The sequence below is a fragment of the Cottoperca gobio genome, chromosome 1, assembly GCF_900634415.1.
Source record: "Cottoperca gobio chromosome 1, fCotGob3.1, whole genome shotgun sequence".
NCBI classification, from domain to species: domain Eukaryota; kingdom Metazoa; phylum Chordata; class Actinopteri; order Perciformes; family Bovichtidae; genus Cottoperca; species Cottoperca gobio.
Genome location: NC_041355.1, coordinates 9,876,813 through 9,899,392, shown reverse-complemented (window position 1 = coordinate 9,899,392; position 22,580 = coordinate 9,876,813). Strand labels below are relative to the sequence as shown.

Genomic DNA, 22,580 nt, shown 5'->3' with positions numbered 1-22,580 from the left:
ACACACACACACACACACACACACACACACACACACACACACACACACACACACACACACATGCAGAGACAGGCAAAAATTATTAAATGTATTTGGTTTTCACAGGAAAAAATCCTATAAAAATAGATTATATATTCATGATAATATAAACCTGTGAATTATGCATGCTCACATTTTTATTTTGAATGTTTGTGTGGTCATTGTCAACGTATGTGAGACCATATTTGAATATTGCATGCATAGTTTATATGATAATGTGATTGCATATGCATTTAAGTAAATGTGTGTGTGTGTGTGTGTGTGTGTGTGTGTGTGTGTGTGTGTGTGTGTGTGTGTGTGTGTGTGTGTGTGTATGTACCCACAGTGTGCGGAGGCCACTGAGTCCCTTCAGCATGCGGTGGTGTATGTTCTCCAGTCTGTTGGAGGTCAGAATCAACTCATTGACCCCTGAGGCTCCTTCAAATGTCCCCTCCTCTATGTCAGTGATACGGTTATTACTCAGGTTACTGCAGGAGCAAGAAAGGTAAGAAGGCAGTAAAAGAGGAGGACAAAGACAGCAAGGTGGAATAGTATTAGTAGGAGAAGGAATAGAAGGTGGTAAGGTATATATAGAGAAATACATATGGTTCATTTTGATTTCTGTGTCAACACAAGTGCAATCATAGCTTTCTCTGTGCGACCTGAGACAACCACATGTGACTCTTTGTTCCCACTACGTTTATAACATGTCTGACTCACATCTTCCTCAGCTGAGGCAACTTTTTGAAGATCCCTGTCGCCTCGAGCACAGTGAATTCATTGTTGTTCAGACGCCTAGGAACAGAGAACAGAAGAGGTGGTCAGAGACAAAGAGACAGAACAACAGAAGAGATGGAGACAGAGGAGGAGGAGGAGGAGGAGATCAAGGCTGTCGAGGTTTCCTCTATACCACACACAGATACACTTTGTAGTAGAAAAACACAGTGTGACTCACAGTTCGGCGGTGTACTGAGGAACGTGATCTGGTATTTTGGTGAGTTTCTGGTTGGAGCAGTCGACCGTGGTGCCCTCACAGCGACACTTCTCAGGGCAGGCCAAGTCGGCGAAGCAGTCCCCTCCTAGCTTACTGCGGTAGTCTTCAGTACCTGATCACAATCACGAGCACAACGTCACCAAATGCCCTCATTGTGCAAGAGTCGAACCCCAGCGTTTACTGGCAACGGTTCCAACAAAAACACAGCGGATGGCCAGAGAGAAGGTTGTGATACAATGGAAGAATTTCGACATGCAAAGGGGCTGTGCTGCTTTTGTTTGAAAATTGTCAAATTGAACCAAACATGTTCAAAAAACATTGCTGATTGTGATCATATGCAACATTCCCCATGAGCAATACTTCAAAATGCTGCATGTTGTATCACAGCCTAAAAGGAGCCAAGTACACACCACACACACACTGTCAAGATGTGGATATAGGCACACACACACAAGTATCCACAAAAACATAGTTTGTTTTTCTGTCCTGTCAGACTACAAAGAAACTGTTAGTGTTAGAAATAACAGCACAAACCAGACAGCATCAATAATTTAGATCATAGCAGACAAATACACACACACACACACACACACACACACACACACACACACGCACACACACACACACACACACACACACACACACACACACAGACAGGGGGTGACAGGATATTACTCTCTTGCATCTCGGCCATGCTGTAGGGTTTTGCAGGGCCGTTCCATGGTGCTTGACAGAACCATGTTCCACTATAGGAACCTGGCAGCCACATGGTTAGATCAAGCACAAAGGAACAACCTGCTGACTGACTGCTCCTCCGCTGGAACACGGGGGCGGGAAGGACAGAGGGAGAAGGGGAGGAGGAGAGAGGAGGAGAGGACGATGGTGGATGAGAAGAAGAGGAAAGAGAAGGAGAGAGAGGAAAGGAGAAAGAAGAGTGGAGGATAGAAAATAAGAGAAGAGGGGAGAGAAAAGGGTGAGAAGGTAAGGAGAGTAGGGAAAAGGAAATGGTAAGGTAAACATAAGGATAAAAAAAAAGGAAGACTGCAAGGGAAAAAGATGGAAAGATGAGGGCTGAGAAGCAGGAGAAAGACAGAGGTGTCTTGCTTGAGGAAATGTATACATTGGAATAAAAGAGAAGGGGAGCAATAATAAGGAGGAGGAGAAGAAGAGGATACTATCAGACAGGGTGGAAAGTACAGTAAAGAAAAAGCAGGGGAGGTAGACTGGAATATCTAAAGACATCGAAACTCACAGACATAACACAGGAGAAGCAGGAACAGAGCAGCAGCTATAGAGGAGTGGGAGGAGAGTTACAGCAGCACTGAAGGCAAGAGAAGCCATGACTTCTAGGAACACACACATACATGTTTACCAACAAACATGTACACATACACACACACACACACACACACACACACACATACACAAGAGCAACATAAAGAGAAGAAATACATGAGCCATTGTGTAATAAAATGTAAATATTGTTGTTGTTTGTAAACGGACAAGAGGAGTCACAGAGGGGTCAAAGGTCACTGTGGGTGGTAGAGGTCAGAGGTCAGAGGCCGGCTCAGGGGACGAGAGGTGAGGGATTCGGAGCTGACGCAAGAATCGAGTGTGTTTGTGTGTGTGTTACTTACAGCCGACAGGATGGTGTACTCCTGAGTGTGTGAGAGAGGCAGTAGGAGAAAGAAGAAGGGATTTCACTCGTTTATTTGAACAGTACGGGGGAAAAGGGATAAAAAAACTGAGAAAAAATGCTGCTATTTTTTCGTGTTCAGTCCTCAGGCAGTGATTCATTTAAAGGTGTAATGACTCGTGAATAGAGAGAATCGTGCTGAAATAACATGACATTTGGTGGGTGCTTTCATCCAACACACATCCCGGCCTCCTTCGCTTGAAGCACGACTGATTCAAACTTGTTTTGGGGTGACGAAAAGAACACATAACAACATAACCGATGAACAATAACATTTAGAGAGTTCTAAACACTATGCAGTGCAAAGCACATTATTTTGTCTTGTGGATTTTTTTTCCAAACAGCACTACGAATTAATCCAAAATAATACATTGTGGAATAGGGGGCATGATGCAAATAAACGAGAGGATTTTAGATGTATTGATACAAGGCACGATACCAAGGTTGTATCACAGAATAATACATGGGTATTCAACTTTTCAACTGCAAATGTTCTTAAATTATTCAACTTTGTAGTATCTGGGCTTTGAAACCTCTGTCCCCCTTAATGACTGCAGCGAGCACACACACACACACACACACACACACACACACACACACACACACACACACACACACACACACACACACACACACACACACACCATGCCTCCTCTGTGTGCTGCAGTGTTAATGACCGCCTTTAGCCATGCTACTGATCTCATATGCATGTCTGATTTACATATTTCCCAACACCCCTTTGAGCATGGTAACTGCGTGACCTTTTGATGTTCTGCAGTGGGCGAAACAGACACAGATGCTCGCGGACACACGCTCATACATTAGCTATCATTATATGTGGTAAGAAGTGAGGTGGACTATCAAATATAGTCTATGTGATCGCTGTACCAATACTTTCATTTATACAGAGTCTCACATGGAGTGCCCAGCTGACAGCGGCCTGAGCTTATTAATTCAATGTCTTTTCTCCTGCTATCGTCAAGGTTAAGGTTACCATCGAAAACCCAGTGCAAGAACAAGAGTGTGATTATCTGGTGTCTGGTCAGACGTGATGCATTATGATGTACGTTAGACCATTAAAAGAAATTGTCTTGGCATTCAAAAGGTGTCAGTCAAGGCAAGTCACTCATACAAGTGTCGAGAGAGTGTGAGTGTGCAGCATCCGCCGTGATGGACCAAACAGTGTCTTACACACACAGACACACACGCTCACGCACATGCTTGATGTACAATACCTGGGATGAAATACTGTTCTCTAGCTAATGGAGAGAGCAGAGACAGAGAGAGAGAGAGAGAGAGAGAGAGAGAGAGAGAGAGTGAAAGTGAACAAACCACAAAATAGCAAAAGGCTAGTCTAAAAGAAAGTACTCACTGGTTGTGTGTGTGTGTGTGTGTGTGTGTGTGTGTGTGTGTGTGTGTGTGTGTGTGTGTGTATGTGTGTGTGTGTGTGTGTGTGTGTGTGTGTTAACTGAGAGAGAGAGATGCCAGAAAATGCTGAAAACAGGGAGTTGAGGTTAGTAAAGAGAGGCTGAGGGAAAATCCCAGCAGGAAGACACAGAATGAGAACACAGGACAGAGAAAACTCAGTTTTACAGATCTGTCCATTAAATCAACGAATCGATTAGTCTACAAAATACTGTAGTATGAGCGTTAGTTGAATAATAATGTGTTTACTGTACATGTGTGAAACATCAATAATCAAAGATCAATGTGTTGACATTGCCACATGTATTTATACCTGAGCAGCGGAACTTCTTGCTCTTGATTTGTCCAATTCGTTTGTTGGCGAGCCGCCGGGGGCTGGTGCAGCGGGCACCGCTCGTCTCGATGGGATTGTCCTGCAGGTAGTCTGCCAGCCACTTCAGATGGCAGTCACAGATAAACGGGTTTTGTGCTAAATGACTGATACACACACACACACACACACACACACACACACACACACACACACACACGCACACACACACACACACACACACACACACACACACACACGGGGCAAAAACAAACACGTAAATAAGATATCAGAACAATATTTAGTTGTCAATCAACACAAAAGTAACAGGGTGTTTCTGGGATTAGTAATTGGCTCTTGAAAGCGTTGACTTTTCTTATAGATAATGTGTAGTTTTAAACATTACTGATGGAAGTTGTATTTAAAAATAAGTAGTTATTATAATTATCAAAGCTGATAACAAAACCTGATGTTTACAGCTGATTTTAAGATGTCCACAAACAATATAAACAATATTGTTTTTTCAAATAATATTGAAGTGTTTTTTTTACACTGAGCTATGCGTGTGTATGTGTGTGTGTACATACAGCGTTTGTATGGCCCTTAGCGACGAGAACGTCCCCTTGGCGATGGTTTGGAGCTTGTTATCATATAGTGAGAGCAGATTGAGGTTGTGGAGGTCTTGAAATGCGTCCACACGCAGACACGCTATCTTATTAGCATTCAGTAACCTGGAGGAAAGAATCAACAGCACGAAGGAAAGCGAGAGAGAGAAAAAGAGAGAGAGCGAAAGAAAGAGAGAGAGAGAGAGAGAGAGAGAGAGAGAGAGAGAGTTGGGGGATGAAGGTTTATCCTGTTATCATTCTTCAATGAGTGTTTCAAATGCTACAGGTCATGGCTTTCAATCACAATGTCTCCACTCTGATGACAATGTTTTAGGTAAGCACTTTTCAGCAGAATATCAATGAGATGTGGACGTGAGCTCTTAGCTGCAACTCCAACTTGTGTGTGTGTGTGTATGTGTGTGTGTGTGTGTGTGTGTGTGTGTGTGTGTGTGTGTGTGTGTGTGTGTGTGTGTGTGTGTGTGTGTGTGTGAGTGTGCATGTGTGTGTGTGTGTGTCTACTCACAATAGCTGCAGAGAAAATAGTCCCTCAAACAGTGCTTTGGAAATCTCAGTGATCTTGTTCCCATATAGCACCCTGTGGAGCACAAACACTGCATTAATATGATATGAATAAGACCACACATATTATCCAGTAATACTATTAATATCAACACTCGGCATATACTGAAATGATAGCCAAACCCTTTCCCAATACTTTCTGTTCCACTAGCAGAAATACATTTTTTGTTAGTGCTCAAAAAATGCAGCTCCTGCCACTCTTTGCCAGTGAAAGCTGCGTTCACTTTAAATTCTACCTTGATTGCAAGCAGCCTGTGGGAATAACTGCTTTAATTCTGAGTGTTACGTATGAGGAATGTCTGACAGCTACAATATTTCCTACTTAAAGATCCATGAAATGTCGAAATCTGCGGCAAATTGCTACTAGTAGTATCTTATTAAAATCCAATATTAACACGAATAAAAATGATTGTTCTGGTTTCACCAAATATGTATATGCTCCAGATATATAACACAATGAAAATAACACATTTAGGCTTTTTATCTAGCGTGACTACAAGCCTAATTATGGGTGTAACCATCTTGGAATGAGGCTTTAACACAGGTTTTACAGTTTTTCAAATTCTGCCGACATTGCGTGAATGCAGCATAAAACTTTAAGGAGCGGGACTTCGGCTTTTTATTTAAGAGAAGAAATAAACATCCAGAGTAAAACATTAAAACCTGAAATGATAAGACCTTAATCAAGAATGATACGACTCTCTTTTTCTATTCCTCATTTGGCTTTCAAGTTAAAGCATCAATAAAATGCTAACCCCTAAAGACTCTGTGCCTTTGTGCCAACACCTGGCTGTATGTAAACACTACGGACATAAACTATAACTAGTTCTGAACACTTTTCATCTAAATGTCACAATAAAAAAACTCCTCCATAAATCTGGCTCCAGTGTGAGTACCGTATTTTCCGCACTATAGAGCGCACTGGATTATAAGGCGCACTGTCAATGAATGGTCTATTTTCGATCTGTTTTCATATATAAAGCGCACCGGACTATAAGGCGCATTAAGCGAAACAAAACAGTCAGATAAGTCAGTCAGTCAAACTTTATTAAACGTGTTCACAATAACTCAACATTGTTCAAACGTTAATGAGCGTATTCACAATAACTCCCAACCTTGTTCAGTTGTAACACGTAAAAAAAACAGTCTGATACCGCCAAATCAAACGTCGTCTTCTTGCTTCCTCCACTTCCGTACCATTGATTCATTAATGTTGAATTCTCTCTATTCCCATGTTCTACTGCGTGACTGATAGCCTTGAGTTTGAAGTCCGCGTCGTAAGCGTGTCTCTTGACAGGTGCCATTTTGGGGTCCTTATACACACACACTGTAATATTATGGTGAAGCACAGTATGTATTACTCCGCGACGCTCCTGACTACGGTAGCTGTAATGCTGCAAGCGGTGCGTGTTATGCAAGTACAGCGCGTATCCCTATGCGTAGCTAGACAGTTAGCTAACATGCAAAAGTCCTCCAATAAAGATGCAAGGTTTGCTTTCTTGACTTTACTGTTCTTATTTTACTTCGTAAAAAGACAAATAGTTTCCAAGGCTCAAGCATCACAGACACAAACACAGTTTTTTAGCGTCTCTGCTCCACGTGTTGATCTCGCAGCTCCGTAAACAAAGATCCTCGCAAAGCAGAAGCGCTCACTCTGACACGCCCCCAGCAAACCAACAAATCAAGGAGTGCTCACTCTGAGTCAAAAAACATGTCCCAACTCTATAAACATAGAAATAGGCAGCACAGTGCGGCTTTGTAGTTTACAAAAGTCGTACTAAAACATTTTGACAGAGCGCCGTGTACCACACAAAATCGCTTCGAGATCAGTAAACACAACCAGAATTAATCCATATATAAAGCGCTCCGGATTATAAGGCGCACTGTCGCTTTTTGAGAAAATTAAAGGCTTTTAAGTGCGCCTTATAGTGCGGAAAATACGGTAATGTACGCCGTTATCAGAGTAAGGCTTTTCATAAATACATCAGATTACATACACAAACAGGTCAAGGCTGAGCCTGCCACTGGCTTTCCCAACAAATACCTTAGACTCCCACACAGACACACACACACACACACACACACACACACACACACACACACACACACACACACACACACACACACACACACACACACAGACACGCACACACTGTGGAGAGCTATCAGTCATCTTCACGCTCCACGCTGAGTTGAGCTGTGTATGTAGGCAGTCTACAGACATGTGTTTTAGATTGGCTTTTATTTCATTGTGCTGAGTGGCTGTCCCTGAGAGACCTGAGGTTGGGAAACGCACTTCATTTATGTCACACACACATTAGCACATACTGTTTTGTGTGCACAGACATCCACACACAAACACACACACACACACACACACACACACACTCACACACACACACACACACACACACACACACACACACAGACACAAACACACACACACAAACACACGCACACACACACACACACACACATACACACACACACAGACACAGACACACAAAAACACACACACACACACACACACACACACACACACACACACACACACACGCACAGACAAAATCGATGGCTCATTTACATCCTCTCTAACCAAACCCTGACACACAATGAACACACAGTGCAGTTTATAATGTGAAAATCATACAGTATGTGGTGTGTCAGCATGAATGTGTGTGTCCCATTCTCTCTGTGGTGAATGTGTAATGAGGTGGCAGAAGCCTCCATTCAGCAATTCAGCATCTATGAATTATTGACTTTGGAGAGACGAGACCTTAATATAACTCCTTCATGAAATAACCCTACATCCCTCACTCCCTCATCTGCTGCTCGCTACGCCTTCCTTCACAAAGCTTCACACGCAAAGCAGATGGTCCGACCTGAGATTCAGGCTGCAGAGAATCCAACAGCTCCACTGTCAAAGGATGGTTCTAGTTTTCTTAGTTTTGGCCAACTAGCCGTTAGTTTGGTCATTATTTCTAGCCATAATATTAAGATAAGTTGTCCAACAGGGAAAGAAGCATGAGCAGTCAGATGATCAGCAACAAACCCCCAGGTTAGCCAGACTTGGTTACTGTTGCTTTCCCTTTTTAAATCTTAAAAGGATTTGGGGATGAGATGGGAAAAGTAATGTTTAGCTAATCTTTTAAAAGTCAATAAAAATAAGATCAGACATTAATATTAGCTAAAACTCTGATTGAATGGTTTTAGTATCGGACTGAGTATAAACAGGTTCAAGGGTACACATCCAAAAAACTTTCACAGGCGCTGGATTGAAACAAAATCTGATTAACGCAAAAATCTAACGTTGATCTATTAAAAGCTATTTTAGCTATTTTAATTTAATTTTTAACTTTCTTTAACTGTTGGATGTGTTAAAGCTGTCTGATTGTGTTTCTTGCACTACTTGCTCGCTTTGTTGTAGGGATTTAATTGTGTTCCCAGATATCAGAAATGAACAGCCAGAGGTGACGGCTAAAACAACAAAAACAAAAACTCAAGTTATGATAGGCAACTACTTTTTATGTTGGCTAAAGGCAGTAGATATTCCTCGAAAGATTCAAATGGCCATTGTGTGGTGTTTTATGTAAACTGCATCTTAAATACAAACACATCACACAGTACTCACAGAGAGTTGAGGGAGCGCAGACCTTGGAAGGCGTCCGAGGCTAACTCTGATATCTGGTTGTTACTCAAGTCTCTGTGAAGAACAGAGTCAAAGAAAAGGAAACAAGAGACAGAGAGTCAGCGAGGGAGAGAGAGACATACAAAGTGAAACATGGAGGTCAACACAAACCTCCATGTGTTGATGGTTGACGGTGCAAAATAAATTAATCTCCTCATCTACTCACATCCTGCGCAGCTTCTTATAAGGAGAAAAGGCTCCAGCTGGGATCACCTTGATGGCGTTCTGCTCCAGTCGTCTGGAACCAAACATACACACAGACCATTGAGGAGCGACTTTAACATTCACTTATCACAGAGCTATCTATGCTGTATCGTTGCTCATTCCCGGGGGCTCTGGCTAACGGGAACATTCCCAGATAAGGCACTTTGATGACCGTTGCCAACGTCTGTCACATTTCTCTGATCTTTTGCCCTCTTTAACATGCGTATAGTCAGACGCACACACACAAACAGCCTTAACTATCTGGGCAGTGTTCCATTAAGTGCCAGTCTGACTCTGCGGCCCAAACAAACCGAGCCAGGCCAGGAGAGAGAAAGAGAGTTTCAGGGGACCCAAACAACCATTCTCTAAACATTTCACATGTTCAGTCACCGTGACAAGGAAGGCGGTGGAACATGATTTGCAAACCAACCATTCAATTGTGAAACATTTCCCTAAAATTAGTTTGTTTTTCATTTGCTGTTCTCTGCTGTTCAGCTACACTCCAGTCCTTTCTTTATTACTTACATCTTTGATTGAACACACAGGGGGATTGTATTGTTTTGTTTTGTGTTGTATTGTATTCTGTTTTTATGTAATTTAGGTAAAGTACAGTCTCAAGTCAAAGGAATGGTGCAATTCCATTTGTGAAGTCTTGACTTGAATCAAGTCATGTTTTAAAGGATTATCACAGTAAGTACAAGTCAAGTTAAAATCAATAAAGACAAGTTTAGGTCAAATCTCAAGTCTGGTCAAAGCATCTCAAGTCACTTCTCAAATCAATCGATACAAATCCAAGTTACAGCAGGTCTCAAGTCACGTCTCAAGTCAAGTCTCAAGTCACGTCTCAAGTCACGTCTCAAGTCACGTCTCAAGTCACGTCTCAAGTCAACAAAGATAAGTTGAAGTCAAATCTCAAATCTAGTCATGGCAGCTCTCAAGTCAATTCTAAAAGCAATCGAGACAAGTCCAAGTTAAGTCTTCACAATCTCCATATGTTTAGCACTAGAATGACGACGCATTTGAACTATTCCCATTTTCTTTACAGAGTGGAAACACATTTCTATCAATGGTTAGACTTAGTAAATAAATATTCAAGATTCAAGAAGGCCTGTATAGCTCTGTAACGTTTTATTTTTTTTACAGGATTTTTACCAGAACTTGAGACTTGAAGTCAAATCTCATGTAAGTTAAGTCTCAGAGGAGTCTCGTTCAAGTCACGTCGGAAGTCCTCATTCATGTGTCTTAAAGCTGCAGTCAGTGATTCTAATTCAATATACTTTTTGTCAAATTCAACAAATATCTCCTCAGGGTTTGCTAGCTGTCTGTTCTATATGTGCACTGAACAAATGTCAACAATCTTTTTCATAAATCGCTGACTCCACCTTTAAGTCAAGTGCACAGCTCTGATTGGTACTTTGTCCCTTTATATCTATATTTTCTTGATGCCCCCCCTTTATATAGAGATATGATTAGCCTTGTCCTTCACGTTAATCTTTTGGTTCTTTCTCCCTCATCCCTTCATTATTTTCCTAAGCAGGGAAGAGCTGCATGACCAGGCTTTCTCATTTCACAGATGTGTGGTTTTATTCCACTGCACAGACAGAAAGAGAAGTAGTGAAACAGAAAGGTGGAAAGAGGCAGAGATGGAGATAGAAGTACGGTGATCGAGCAAGAGAAATATCACTGCACCGAGAGTTGAGTCCAGGAGTTTGGGGGCAAGATGCTATGTTTGTTCATGTAGAGTAAAGCAGGTGTGTATGTGTACTTATACATGTGTGCCTTACATCTCAGTGATGGTTTCAGGCAGGTTGGTGGGTATTTCTGTCAGTCCCTTCCCTCTGCAGTCCACGATGTTGTTGCTGCAGGTACATGACTCTGGGCACTGTAACACACTGCAGGAGGAAGATGATGACGACTGGTGACCTACACAAAGACAGAGGGCCAATATTATCCATGGATAATAGTTATGCTTGGTGTTAATCCCAGAGGCAAAGGATGTTGAAGCTGACAGAATTCAGCGAAGAAAATCAAAGTGTGAACCAGCAGCCAGTGTGCAGGTGAGAGCGATACTGTCCTTAAATGTGACCTTGTCTATCTACTGTTTGTCAATCTTGTGCTCTTTTTATATAAAAGTGCTGTACAGAAAATCTGATCATTACATATTTCAGTAAGTGCAGCGCGTGGGGTTAAAGCCAAGCCATGCAATAGAAGATGAGTACTTGCCTTCGTCCCCATCTTGAAAAGCATGAGCAAAAGACAGTGAGAAAAAGCAAAACGAGACAAAGCAAAAATGGGTTTGCTAAAGTAAAACAGCAAGCGGATGTAAGTCACGAAGTAGACAACAAAGCAAACATTCCTCTCAACCTACCTGTGCAGGCAAACTCCTTCTTCTGCACCTCAGCCACGTTGTGCCCCCTCAAATGGGGCGGGGCCATGCATTGGAGTAGAGTACCCAGGCGGGGTCGCGTCGCGCCATCTGATAGCCAGGGCCCACGTGCAGTACACTGCAGTTGTTGGAGTGCAGGCGACTGGGGAAGGAGAGGAGGTGAGAGGGAGGAGGAGAGGGATGAAGAGCATTGTCGATTACAGAAGGGGGGGGTGGACAACTCAAAACATGTGGTGAGAGACAATAAACTGGATATGGCAGAAGGAGTGGTGAGGTAGATTGATACCGATCATCAGATGAAAATGTATGGTTAGAAAATGTACCAAATAAACTGTGGCGTACCCACTTACAAGGTCCTGAGCTTCGGCATGTGGTTGAAACTGGCCACAGACAGTCGGCTGATGTTGGTGTTGTTGAGGGTGCTGAGGGGAGAAAAGAGCAGAAAACACAACGCCATATAGACTCATTGGACTCTCTTGGCAGTCACAGTACACAGAACACCGGAGAAGTGGCTTAGTCAGCAAAGTTCGGACTCTGTAATGTAATCAGTGATAATTTTAATTCTGACAAATCCCCTGACAAACTGTTTTTCATTAAGTAGTCTCGATAGATCCAAATTGTGTCCGTCACTAACCCCTACAGAGTCTACTTCTAACTAGCTCCTCATGTACCTTGCTTTTCCAGACACAGCATAAACATAATTTAATCATTCAATCTTGAAGTGATTAGATTCAAGATTGGCTGAAATGACACTGAAAACTGACACAACAGTGTCTTTCTAGTAAGCTTGACTGTAATTAATTAAATAATTAAAACCATTTAAACAATTAAAAAGCACAGGCTGGACACAAGAAAATTGTACATTCAGTGAAAATCACAAATTTAGGTGTCAGTGAAATTGACGGCACATAACTCAGTTCTGCATTCACACTGCTGCTTGTGCATCTTTGTGCTGCAAATGATCCGAAATGTTGACTTAAAAAAAAGTAATATCTGTCATTAAGAAAATCAAAGTTTCTCAGTCAGGTTGACAGTGGCACTCAGGACGTGGTGACCAATAAATGAATGTATAAGATGATAGTGATACTCCGTGATCAGGCATCAAGTGTCATTTCTGAAAATACATGAAACTGTCCGTTTTCAGCAGCTGCAAAGGCACTGCAGTCTTTCAAAGGTCAACGAGGATATTAGCTGTTCCGTATCCCACTGCTGTAAGTATTCATCATTCATCAAAGCTCTGCTGTCGTTAGCGGGGCAACTGAATAAACAGGTACTCACAGCACTTCCAGGTCACGTAACGCTCGGAAAGCTCCATCTTCGATACAGCTGATGTGGTTGTAGTCCAACTGGCTGCATACACACACACACATGCATAAATACACAAAATACAGAAAGAAAGAAGGAAGCAGTTATATGTAAGATGTAAAGGTGTCGTACAGTATATGTTAAGATGAAATTGAAGCCAGACAGCCAACTCATCAACAATCTCTCTCCGTCTCCCTCGCACTCACTCACTTTCCCTTTTGCTTTAGTTCTGTCTCCTGAGCTCATTTTCTTTGTAGATGTATTTCTCAACAGATTTCTCTCTGTACCCCCTATCCTGCTCTCTTCTATCTGACGTCTAATTTGTATGCGCTGCTCTTTACCTCCTTCCCTCTTCTCTCTCTCTCTCTCCCTCCCTCTCTCTCTCTCCGTTTTTCTCAGAATCGCTTTGCTGAAACAATTTAATTAAGACATAAGGACAGTAAATCATGTGCTGTCACCCGCATGCTAATGCGGGCGCACACACACACACACACACACACACACACACACACACACACACACACACACACACACACACACACACACACACACACACACACACACACACACACTGTCCTGTCCTTTTACAATAATTGCAAGGCATTTATAAAAAGAAATTATCTGATGTGGAAAAAAAACAGGATGCAGCCAAAGAGTTGAAAAATCCATATTTCTAGAATTACTGCTGGGCAATTACTTTACCTGCGAAAAGACCAACAATTATCCTCAATCATAATAACAACGAAAAGAGAAAACAACAGAAATGCTAGAAGCGCGCACACACACACACACACACACACACACACACACACACACACACACACACACACACACACACACACACACACACACACACACATACACGCACACACACACACACATACATGCAGCTGCTAATGAGCAGCGGTGCCAGTCAATACAGCAAGCAGGAGGCACATGACATTTAACACAATGAAATATTGATGCACAGGCACATGGGGGTTTTGCACATTTGCAAATTTAAAAGCAAGTGACAGACGTGCATGCAACACACGCACACACACACACACACACACACACCACACTCACATGCACAGAAAGTATTGCCACTTACAGGTTCTTGATCTCCACAGCTCCCCTGAAGGCTTTCCTTGGAACCCCCTGAATCTGGTTTTCGCTGAGATCACTGGACAGAAAGAGAAAGATGTAGAAAAGAGAAAGAAGAAAGAAAGGTGGCAGAGAGTTAAGCCAAGCTGTCACAGAGCCAATTGCTTTGCAGCACAAGAACTTGAAGTAATCACCAAAATGCAGCGGGGGAACTTCAGTCAGACAGATCATCTGCAAAATTGAGTTCCTTGCACACAAAGCACTCCTTCGCCAAATATAATCAGCTGTCACAAAAAACGCTGCCTCTGATAAGTGTCCACATATCTGTAGGCAGACGCAATTCAATCGTCTGCCTTGAACATCCATCCAACTCAGGTATAAGAGGCTATAAATGCTTACAAAACCTGTAGGGGGCACTAGTGACCTCCGCTTCCCACAGAGCTTCCTGTTCTTCCTCTCACTCTCCCACTCATCTCTCCCTCGCCCCCTCCTTCCCCTGCTTTTAAGGGGTGAGTGATGGATGTGTGTGTGTACGCTAGGGTTTACAGAGATTTAATTTTCAGCCACTTTAACTAAGCCGCAGCTTGGAAAACAGCAAAAAAACAAAAAGAAAAACACTATATTTACTGCAGTCGGTGACACACACACACACACACACACACACACACACACACACACACACACACACACACACACACACGCATATGCAGACATTTTCCTCTTTACTCACGTGCACATAAATACACTCAAACCCATGAACAGGTGTCTCACATGAACTAAATCTATAACAACTTGATTTAGTGAAGGACACACGCACACAAAGGTGCCGAAAGATGTACACACAAATACTTACATAGAATGAGATGTTACACAAATATAAATAAAGTAATGTTAAGAAGAGGGGTGAGATTGAAATCAGCTGTCTGGAGTGTGCAGATATGAAATGCAAGTAAAAATAAAATAAATCAAATCAATAAATCTCCACATCTCTACATCTTTGACTGCTCGAAAGTGAGCTTGTGTGTGTGTTCCGCCGCCAATACAGACCCAGGTTCCAGACAGACTATTTGACCTTTCACCACTGACCCCCCAGCTCTTGACCCCGACTGTGGCAGCGTGACCTCCACCATGCTAATCGGCTAACAGCTAATGCCAAGCCACATTCCTCACATTCCTGCGTGTGTGATCGTATAATCAGTACTGCAGGTATCATCCAGCTCCCGTGTTTCCACCTGCTGCTTCTATATCTGAATTTGTTGGTTTCTAATAATGAACAAAATGACAGAGAAACTGAACTGAAATGATAAAATGATTTCAATCAAATGTGAAGACGCCTCTTCAGGTTTTTGATTGACAGCTGAGACAGCAGGGGTCAAAGACACAATGTAAGCAAACGTTCTCTGGTAAATGTAGCTATTAGCAAATGGACAGATGTTTTCAGAGGTAATGGGGGGAAAGGACCTCCCCGCTAATCATGACATCTGCAGGTAAAGGTTTAAGATGTTCAAACTGCTACAGTTGAAAGCAAACTAGCATCAAGCCTGCGAAAATTACTTAGTGTACTTTTTCCTCTGCAAAACAAATATGTGTCTGTGCTTGTAGATAGGAGGGAGGTTTTATGGGTAAGAAGCTGAAGTGTTGTTGCAGTTCTCTTCTGCGTCCACGTCAGTCAGGGTTAGAGTTAGGGTTGGTCTAACAAAACTGAAAAAGTTGTTGCTTTTGGCAAAAACTATCAAAGCTAAAATGCAATAAAGTTTTAAGCATTTAAGTCGTTTATTGAGCAAAAATGTCAAACATGTTCTGGTTGCAGCCTCTCAAACACAAACATTCTCTCTGTTTTGAATCATGCTAACGTGGATATCTTTAGATTTTGGACCGTTCAGTTGGACAAAACAAACAAGCTGAAGACATCAACTTTGGCAAAATAATTGTTGCACAGAATTCAAACCACTGAATATGTAACTTCTTTATACATACATAAATAAACATTGCTAGCTCATTTATTGAAGGTGGACTTCACATATGCATATGAATCTGTACCTGCACACACACACAGGAGACAGATGGCCAATGATCTGACCGTTATCAGTCTGATGGATACAGGACACACACACACACACACACACAAACACACACACACACACACACACACACTCACACACACACACGGCAAGTTCAGATAACGTTTCAATGCTCTCTGATGCCGGGATCAATCTACATGATACTTGAATAAGACTTAAGAAACAGAGGTAGATGAAAAAGAGGCTTTACTTTTGCTGTTTTACACACACAACACAAACATGTGTGTGCTTTTCCTCATGAGTGCGCACACACAAAGACACACAGAGCGGCTGGTCTGAATCAAATAGAGTGTATCCTGATACTGTTTTTACAGGACCGGGGGGGGGGGGGGGGGGGGATGTTGGAAAACAGCCGTGCTCCTTTAGTCACTGGAACTCTAAAACCAAATAAACACAGTGAAAGTGCTCCTTAACCCTACGCACACACGGCAGAGTATGTAACCTGCAGTCTGCATCAACTTCATCTGCCTATCGGATGTAGAAATCAGTAAAAACTTGTTAATGTGTCATATTTAAGGAGTTGACAGCTTGACAGTTTGTATGTCTGTGTTTTAGGCCGCACACAGACCTCACTGTAAACGACAGCACATGGTCGACTAACGTTGGCCAAAGTGTGTAAACACTTTACCTGTTCACTCGGGAGCGGACAACTAACTCCCACAATTTTAGTAATGCAGCTATGGCACACAAGAGGAGGTGTACAGTTTGTATATGTGTGTGTGTGTGTGTGTGTGTGTGTGTGTGTATGTGTGTGTGTGTATGTTTGACATATACATTTTTCTTCTGATGCACTGAGATGATTGGAAATTGATTTTTCATGTCCCTGTGATCTACAACAAGAGAGAGACAGCACACACACACACGCACACACACAAACACACACAAACACACACACACACACACACACACACACACACACACACACACACACACACACACACACACACACACACACATAGAGTACATGCATACACATGTGATTGGCAGCTTGGGTTAGTGTCGGGCTCTTAAGGAAGTGCAGGAGGCCACTCTCAACCCTATTCATCACTCAGACCACCAAAGAGAGAGAGAGGGAGAGGGAGAGGGAGAGAGAGAGAGAGAGAGAGAGAGAGAGAGACAGAGAGAGAGAGAGAATGGGGAGGGTGAATAGTAGGTTTTCCCCCTATGAGGAAATTGACTTCTTAGGGACTTAGGAGTGGATTTTCTTTCTCAGTTTAGTGCCAAGGCACCTGATTCAATTTCATCTTTCGTTAAATGACTTGGTAGATGTCCCACCCACCACTTTCCCTCTCTTTCTTCCTATATCCTTCTGTGGCTCTCTCTCTGACTTCCCCTTTCCATCCTTTTCCTCTCTCTCTCTTTCTTTTCTCTGAAATTGGTCTTGCTTTTGGACTTCCCCAAAGTTTAACCCCTCACCTCTGCCCCTGTGCCTAAACCGGGAGGTTACCTTCATTAAAAGAGGCTCCTGCTGAGCCTGGTGTGTGTGCATGTGCGTGTGTGCGTGTGTGCGTGCATGCGTGTGTTTTTGTTTGAAGGGGCCGGAGGTATTAAATCCACACAGGAACTATATCACGCTGCTAAGTTAAGAACCTTCTGAAACACACACACACACACACACACACACACACACACACACACACACACACACACACACACACACACACACACACACACACACACACACACTGTTGCTGACAACTTACAGCTGACAGCAGACTGCCATGTTGTAAAGTGGGAAAACAGACTCAAACACACACACGGTGCTGCAGAATGATATACATGCTCTGAATTTACGGTTCACAGGTGCAGTGACTGAAAATCTTGTGTCCCTTCTCAGCTAAACTGTCACACAGTTCATCGTCATTCTGACCGTAGGAGGCTGAATAAATTGGAATACGTATCTTTTCCACTTTACGCATTATGTGAAATCTGAAAACGCCAACGTCACGTTTAGATGTAAACAGGGAAAACAAAGGTTTTGTGGAAACAATAATGTAAGCCTGCTAAAACACAGTGTTGTAGTAAGATACGTAAGAAGACATCGTCCTGTCACCTGTAACCAAATGTGATCACGCGTTTAAATGTCAGTACAGCTGATCTCATAATACAGGTGTTGGTATTGAACTGTATTTATGATTATTTTCACAGACAAGGCTTTGGAGGAAAGTATGAATGCATAATGTTTTTTCAGATTTAGTCCAAATCGTGTGGACGTCATCTTTTTCTAAATCTTCTGACCTTCCTCTTTGTACGTTTTTCTCACCTCTGGTGGCCCAGGATGTGTGTTTGTGTGTGTGTGTGTGTGTGTGTGTGCATGTGTGTGTGCGTGACAGAGTCAGGTCTCCAGTGTTAAGAGCTTAGTGCTGCTTTTCTAAAGGGTCTTTTCAGAGTGAGAGGGGCTTTTGACGCCCTGCGTGTCTAAGAAGACCTGGGCATGAAAGAGCAGCACTCAATTCTCACACATGCACCCCTCATCCTTCCCCTCCTCCCTGCTCTCACACTGGACACACACACACACACACACACACTCTCACCTACTGTTATACAGTTTCTGAACCTCTTTTGTACGTGCCCTACTGCCACAAGATTCTTCCCAGATCCAGCAAACTCGGAGTTCCCGTGGATCTATATACGTGTGTGTGTGTGTGTGTGTGTGTGTGTGTGTGTGTGTGTGTGTGTGTGTGTGTGTGTGTGTGTGTGTGTGGGTGTGTGAGTGTGTGTGTGGCAGGGTACAAGCCAGAGTTGGCAGAGCAGTAAACTAATCATCTTGTTCAAATCCCTTTCGGAGACCTTAATCCTATTAAGTATAAGAATGTGTGAATGGGCAAAGAGTCAAAAAGGAAAAAAGGAAGAGAAAGTGAGGAAGAGATGGACAGACTGAGAAAATCTTAATGTAAAAGATACTAGACGGATACTTTGCGAGAGAAGGAACGAGTTTGGAGTTTTGGTAGAGGCGTTTCTAGGACGGGATGATCATGGAGGAAGACTAAAATGAGACTGTGTGTGTGGATCCTCCATCTAATTCAGGGAGCAATGCCATGAAGTGGACCCCCAAGATCACACTTCTGTGAGCAATTAGGAGGAGAAAGACTCCCAAAGAAAAGAGAGGAGATGAGGGAGAGAACGGAGAGGGAGGAGAGGAGGCTAGCTGAAGACAATGCAGAGGATTACTGAACACACTGGGGCAGGACTGGCACCTGGGAATGTGGAGAGTGTGATGGTGCATCCTGGAAGTCTTGGGTGGCAGAGTGTGCTCGACATGATAAGAAAAATGATTCTTTAGTATTTGCTCTTTGAAGTTATTATGCAGAATCACACACACACACACACACACACACACACGCACGCACACACACACACACACACACACACACACGCACGCACGCACACACACACACACACACACACACACGCACGCACGCGCACGCACGCACGCACGCACGCACACACACACACACACACACACACACACACACACACACACACACACACACACACACACACACGCACGCACGCACACACACACACACACACACACACACACACACACACACACACCGTCACAGCCTCTCTTCAGTCGCTCTCTTCTAAACTAATATTGACTTTGCTCATGAATGACAGATCTGCATTTGTCCTCCCTCTCCCCTCTGTTCACATCTCATTGTCTGTTTCCTTTATTCCTCATCACGGCTCACACACACTTTAAATGCCAGGTAAGACGGTTGCTATGGTTACTGGACCAGGGTGGACACCTAGGGGACATTTTGACTTGACAGAGAGGATGTCCCCTTTGTGCCTGTCTGGCTACCAGTATGGCAGTCTGCCAGAAAAAGGTATGTGTGTGTTGTAACATTACAGAGGGCTCAGTTTACAAAAGCGTGTGTGGTAACAGCTGTGTTATTTTCTTATCGCTGCTTTGCTAAGGAGTTTTATTCTGCAACGTTTCTTCCTATGAACCCTGAATACAGACAGGAAAGCCAAGATGATTACTTAGTAGAAATGTTACATTCTGCCTACTGATTTCCTACATAAATAGCTCCTGCTCTTTCCATTCAGCTACCAATCGTTTTGTAGTGAGCTCCAAAGCCTTGTAACACCAGCGTCTTGTTGCTGAGGAAACAGTATACTCAACAGACATTTCTGATCACATCTATCTGGAAAGATTAACTGGTAAAAAAAAACAAAGCTGAAAAAGTAAAGATCATGTATGGTGTGTGTGTGTGTGTGTGTGTGTGTGTGTGTGTGTGTGTGTGTGTGTGTGTGTGTGTGTGTGTGTGTGTGTGTGTGTACATGCATGTGTAAAACCAGACTGATTACGTCTCTTTCCAGCCTAGGAACAGATTAGTCAGCGGTCTGAGACCATGACATCATCAGAAATGTTTACATGTGTAATTATAGACAAGTGAGGAATACATGTGTTGCACACACACACACACTCACACACACACACACACACACACACACACACACACACACACACACACACACACACACACACACACACACACAGAGGATAAATGGACAGTGGCTTGCAGTAATACAGTAATTGCATATGAGGAGATCTGAGAAGCACTTAGCAATGCAGACATGGTTTCCCTCTAAACATCTGATGATGATATTTAGATTTAAAGCTGCCTCAGCAGAAAGGCCTGTCATACTGTGCACCTGTGCTCCTCCAACTCACATGTTAGAAAACACTGCTCCTCATGTCTTTCTGCGGAGACTTTTGAAAGGGAAGCAGGGTACAATTGAAAGTCACAGTTGTAGGATATATTTTTATGCAGCTGGCTGAGCCCATTGTACGTGATAAAGTCGTGATCTCTTGTAGCTCAGTGTGACACGCACATGAGTTCACTGAACAAGGTAGCCCACTTGCTTATCAGTCTCCAGGTACATGCAGCTCTACATCATAAGAAGAAAAAACACAAGAAGAAATGAGAGTAACTGTGTATAGCTAGAACTACAAACAATCGTGAGGACAAAAGCTTGAGGAAGACCAGCGTCCAAGGGAGAGCGCACGTTTTGAAGCAAATTCTCGTAGTGGAGGTGCTGTTTACGTGAACTTTATTTGTCATTCTTTAAAATCCTAGCTCACACAGGAGCAAACAAGTACGCATTGGCCAAGTGGTGTGCAATACTTGTTGTGCTAACTCTAGTGAGTTTAGCTACCAAGTAATCATGATGACATAAACCATTATAGACTAAAGTGGCTTTCCATCCTAAATTTGATACCTCAACATTCTAACTCTAAATATATAATATATATAATAATATTCTCCATAATGACTTGTATTGTTCATACGTAACTTAACTTGTATCTGCGATTGACAAGAATTAATTTAGCATATTGCGCTTCGATCGCCCTCTGCTGGTCAATTTGGAGTTCAACCTCTTCGCTTTGCGAGAAGCTGTATGGCTTGGTTTTTGTCACACAAGTATGATAGATTAATAAAGATTTGCTTTCCCTCAAACTCTTTTGATATTTTAAGCACAAAGGAATTTAATGTAATCAATGATTTCTAATGTCACATCTTAGATTTCTCTGTCTCCCTCCATTGATTCCTTCCAGTCTATATGTCTTACATCTCACTTCCTTCCTGACATTTCTCTCCCTCACCTTGCTCCAATCATCTTTTCCTCCTGTTCCTGATTGTCTTCCTTTCCCTCTCTTCTCTTCTATCTCCCCTTATTCTTTCTCTCCCACATCCTCTCCACCCTCCACCGCCCTCCTTTGCCCTGCTCCCTGTGTAATGAGTCTAATCCATCAGCCAGACAGTATTAATCGTATTCCGATAGCAGTGTGTTCACTCGCTGCTCGCTGCCGTCTCCGTCTCTATGAGTCAATAACCCCAGCTCTAACACCTACACACTGCCTATGTGACAGATAGACTGTGTGTGTGTGTGTGTGTGTGTGTGTGTGTGTGTGTGTGTGAGTGTGTGTGTGTGTGTGTGTGTGTGTGTGTGTGTGTGTGTGTGTGAGTGTGTGTGTGTGTGTGTGTGTGTGTGTGTGTGTGTGTGTGTGTGTGTGTGCATTTTAAAACCAGCTCAGCACTATGACCACATTTATTGCTGTCTTTGCCTGGAAGAGTGTCCAAAACACACACAAGATGTAGACACAGACACACACCACAGCTAAAATGACCACCGCTGGACGTGATGCCAGACCGCTGGGTTACCACAAACTCTTGGTCAGTGACATCATA

At 42.9% G+C, this 22,580-nt stretch overlaps 1 protein-coding gene across 1 annotated transcript in view; it reads right to left on the bottom strand.

Annotated features, from left to right (window-relative positions):
• The window catches only part of slit2 (slit homolog 2 (Drosophila)), an 86,868-nt gene that overhangs the window by 20,602 nt on the left and 43,686 nt on the right, over window positions 1-22,580 (bottom strand). The window contains 15 exon segments of the mRNA XM_029431680.1: window positions 363-506; window positions 739-813; window positions 974-1,124; window positions 3,944-3,967; window positions 4,447-4,610; window positions 5,031-5,174; window positions 5,572-5,643; window positions 9,259-9,330; window positions 9,482-9,553; window positions 11,304-11,442; window positions 11,888-12,028; window positions 12,031-12,047; window positions 12,256-12,327; window positions 13,184-13,255; window positions 14,304-14,375. Of these exon segments, the coding sequence (XP_029287540.1) occupies window positions 363-506; window positions 739-813; window positions 974-1,124; window positions 3,944-3,967; window positions 4,447-4,610; window positions 5,031-5,174; window positions 5,572-5,643; window positions 9,259-9,330; window positions 9,482-9,553; window positions 11,304-11,442; window positions 11,888-12,028; window positions 12,031-12,047; window positions 12,256-12,327; window positions 13,184-13,255; window positions 14,304-14,375 (1,431 nt within the window).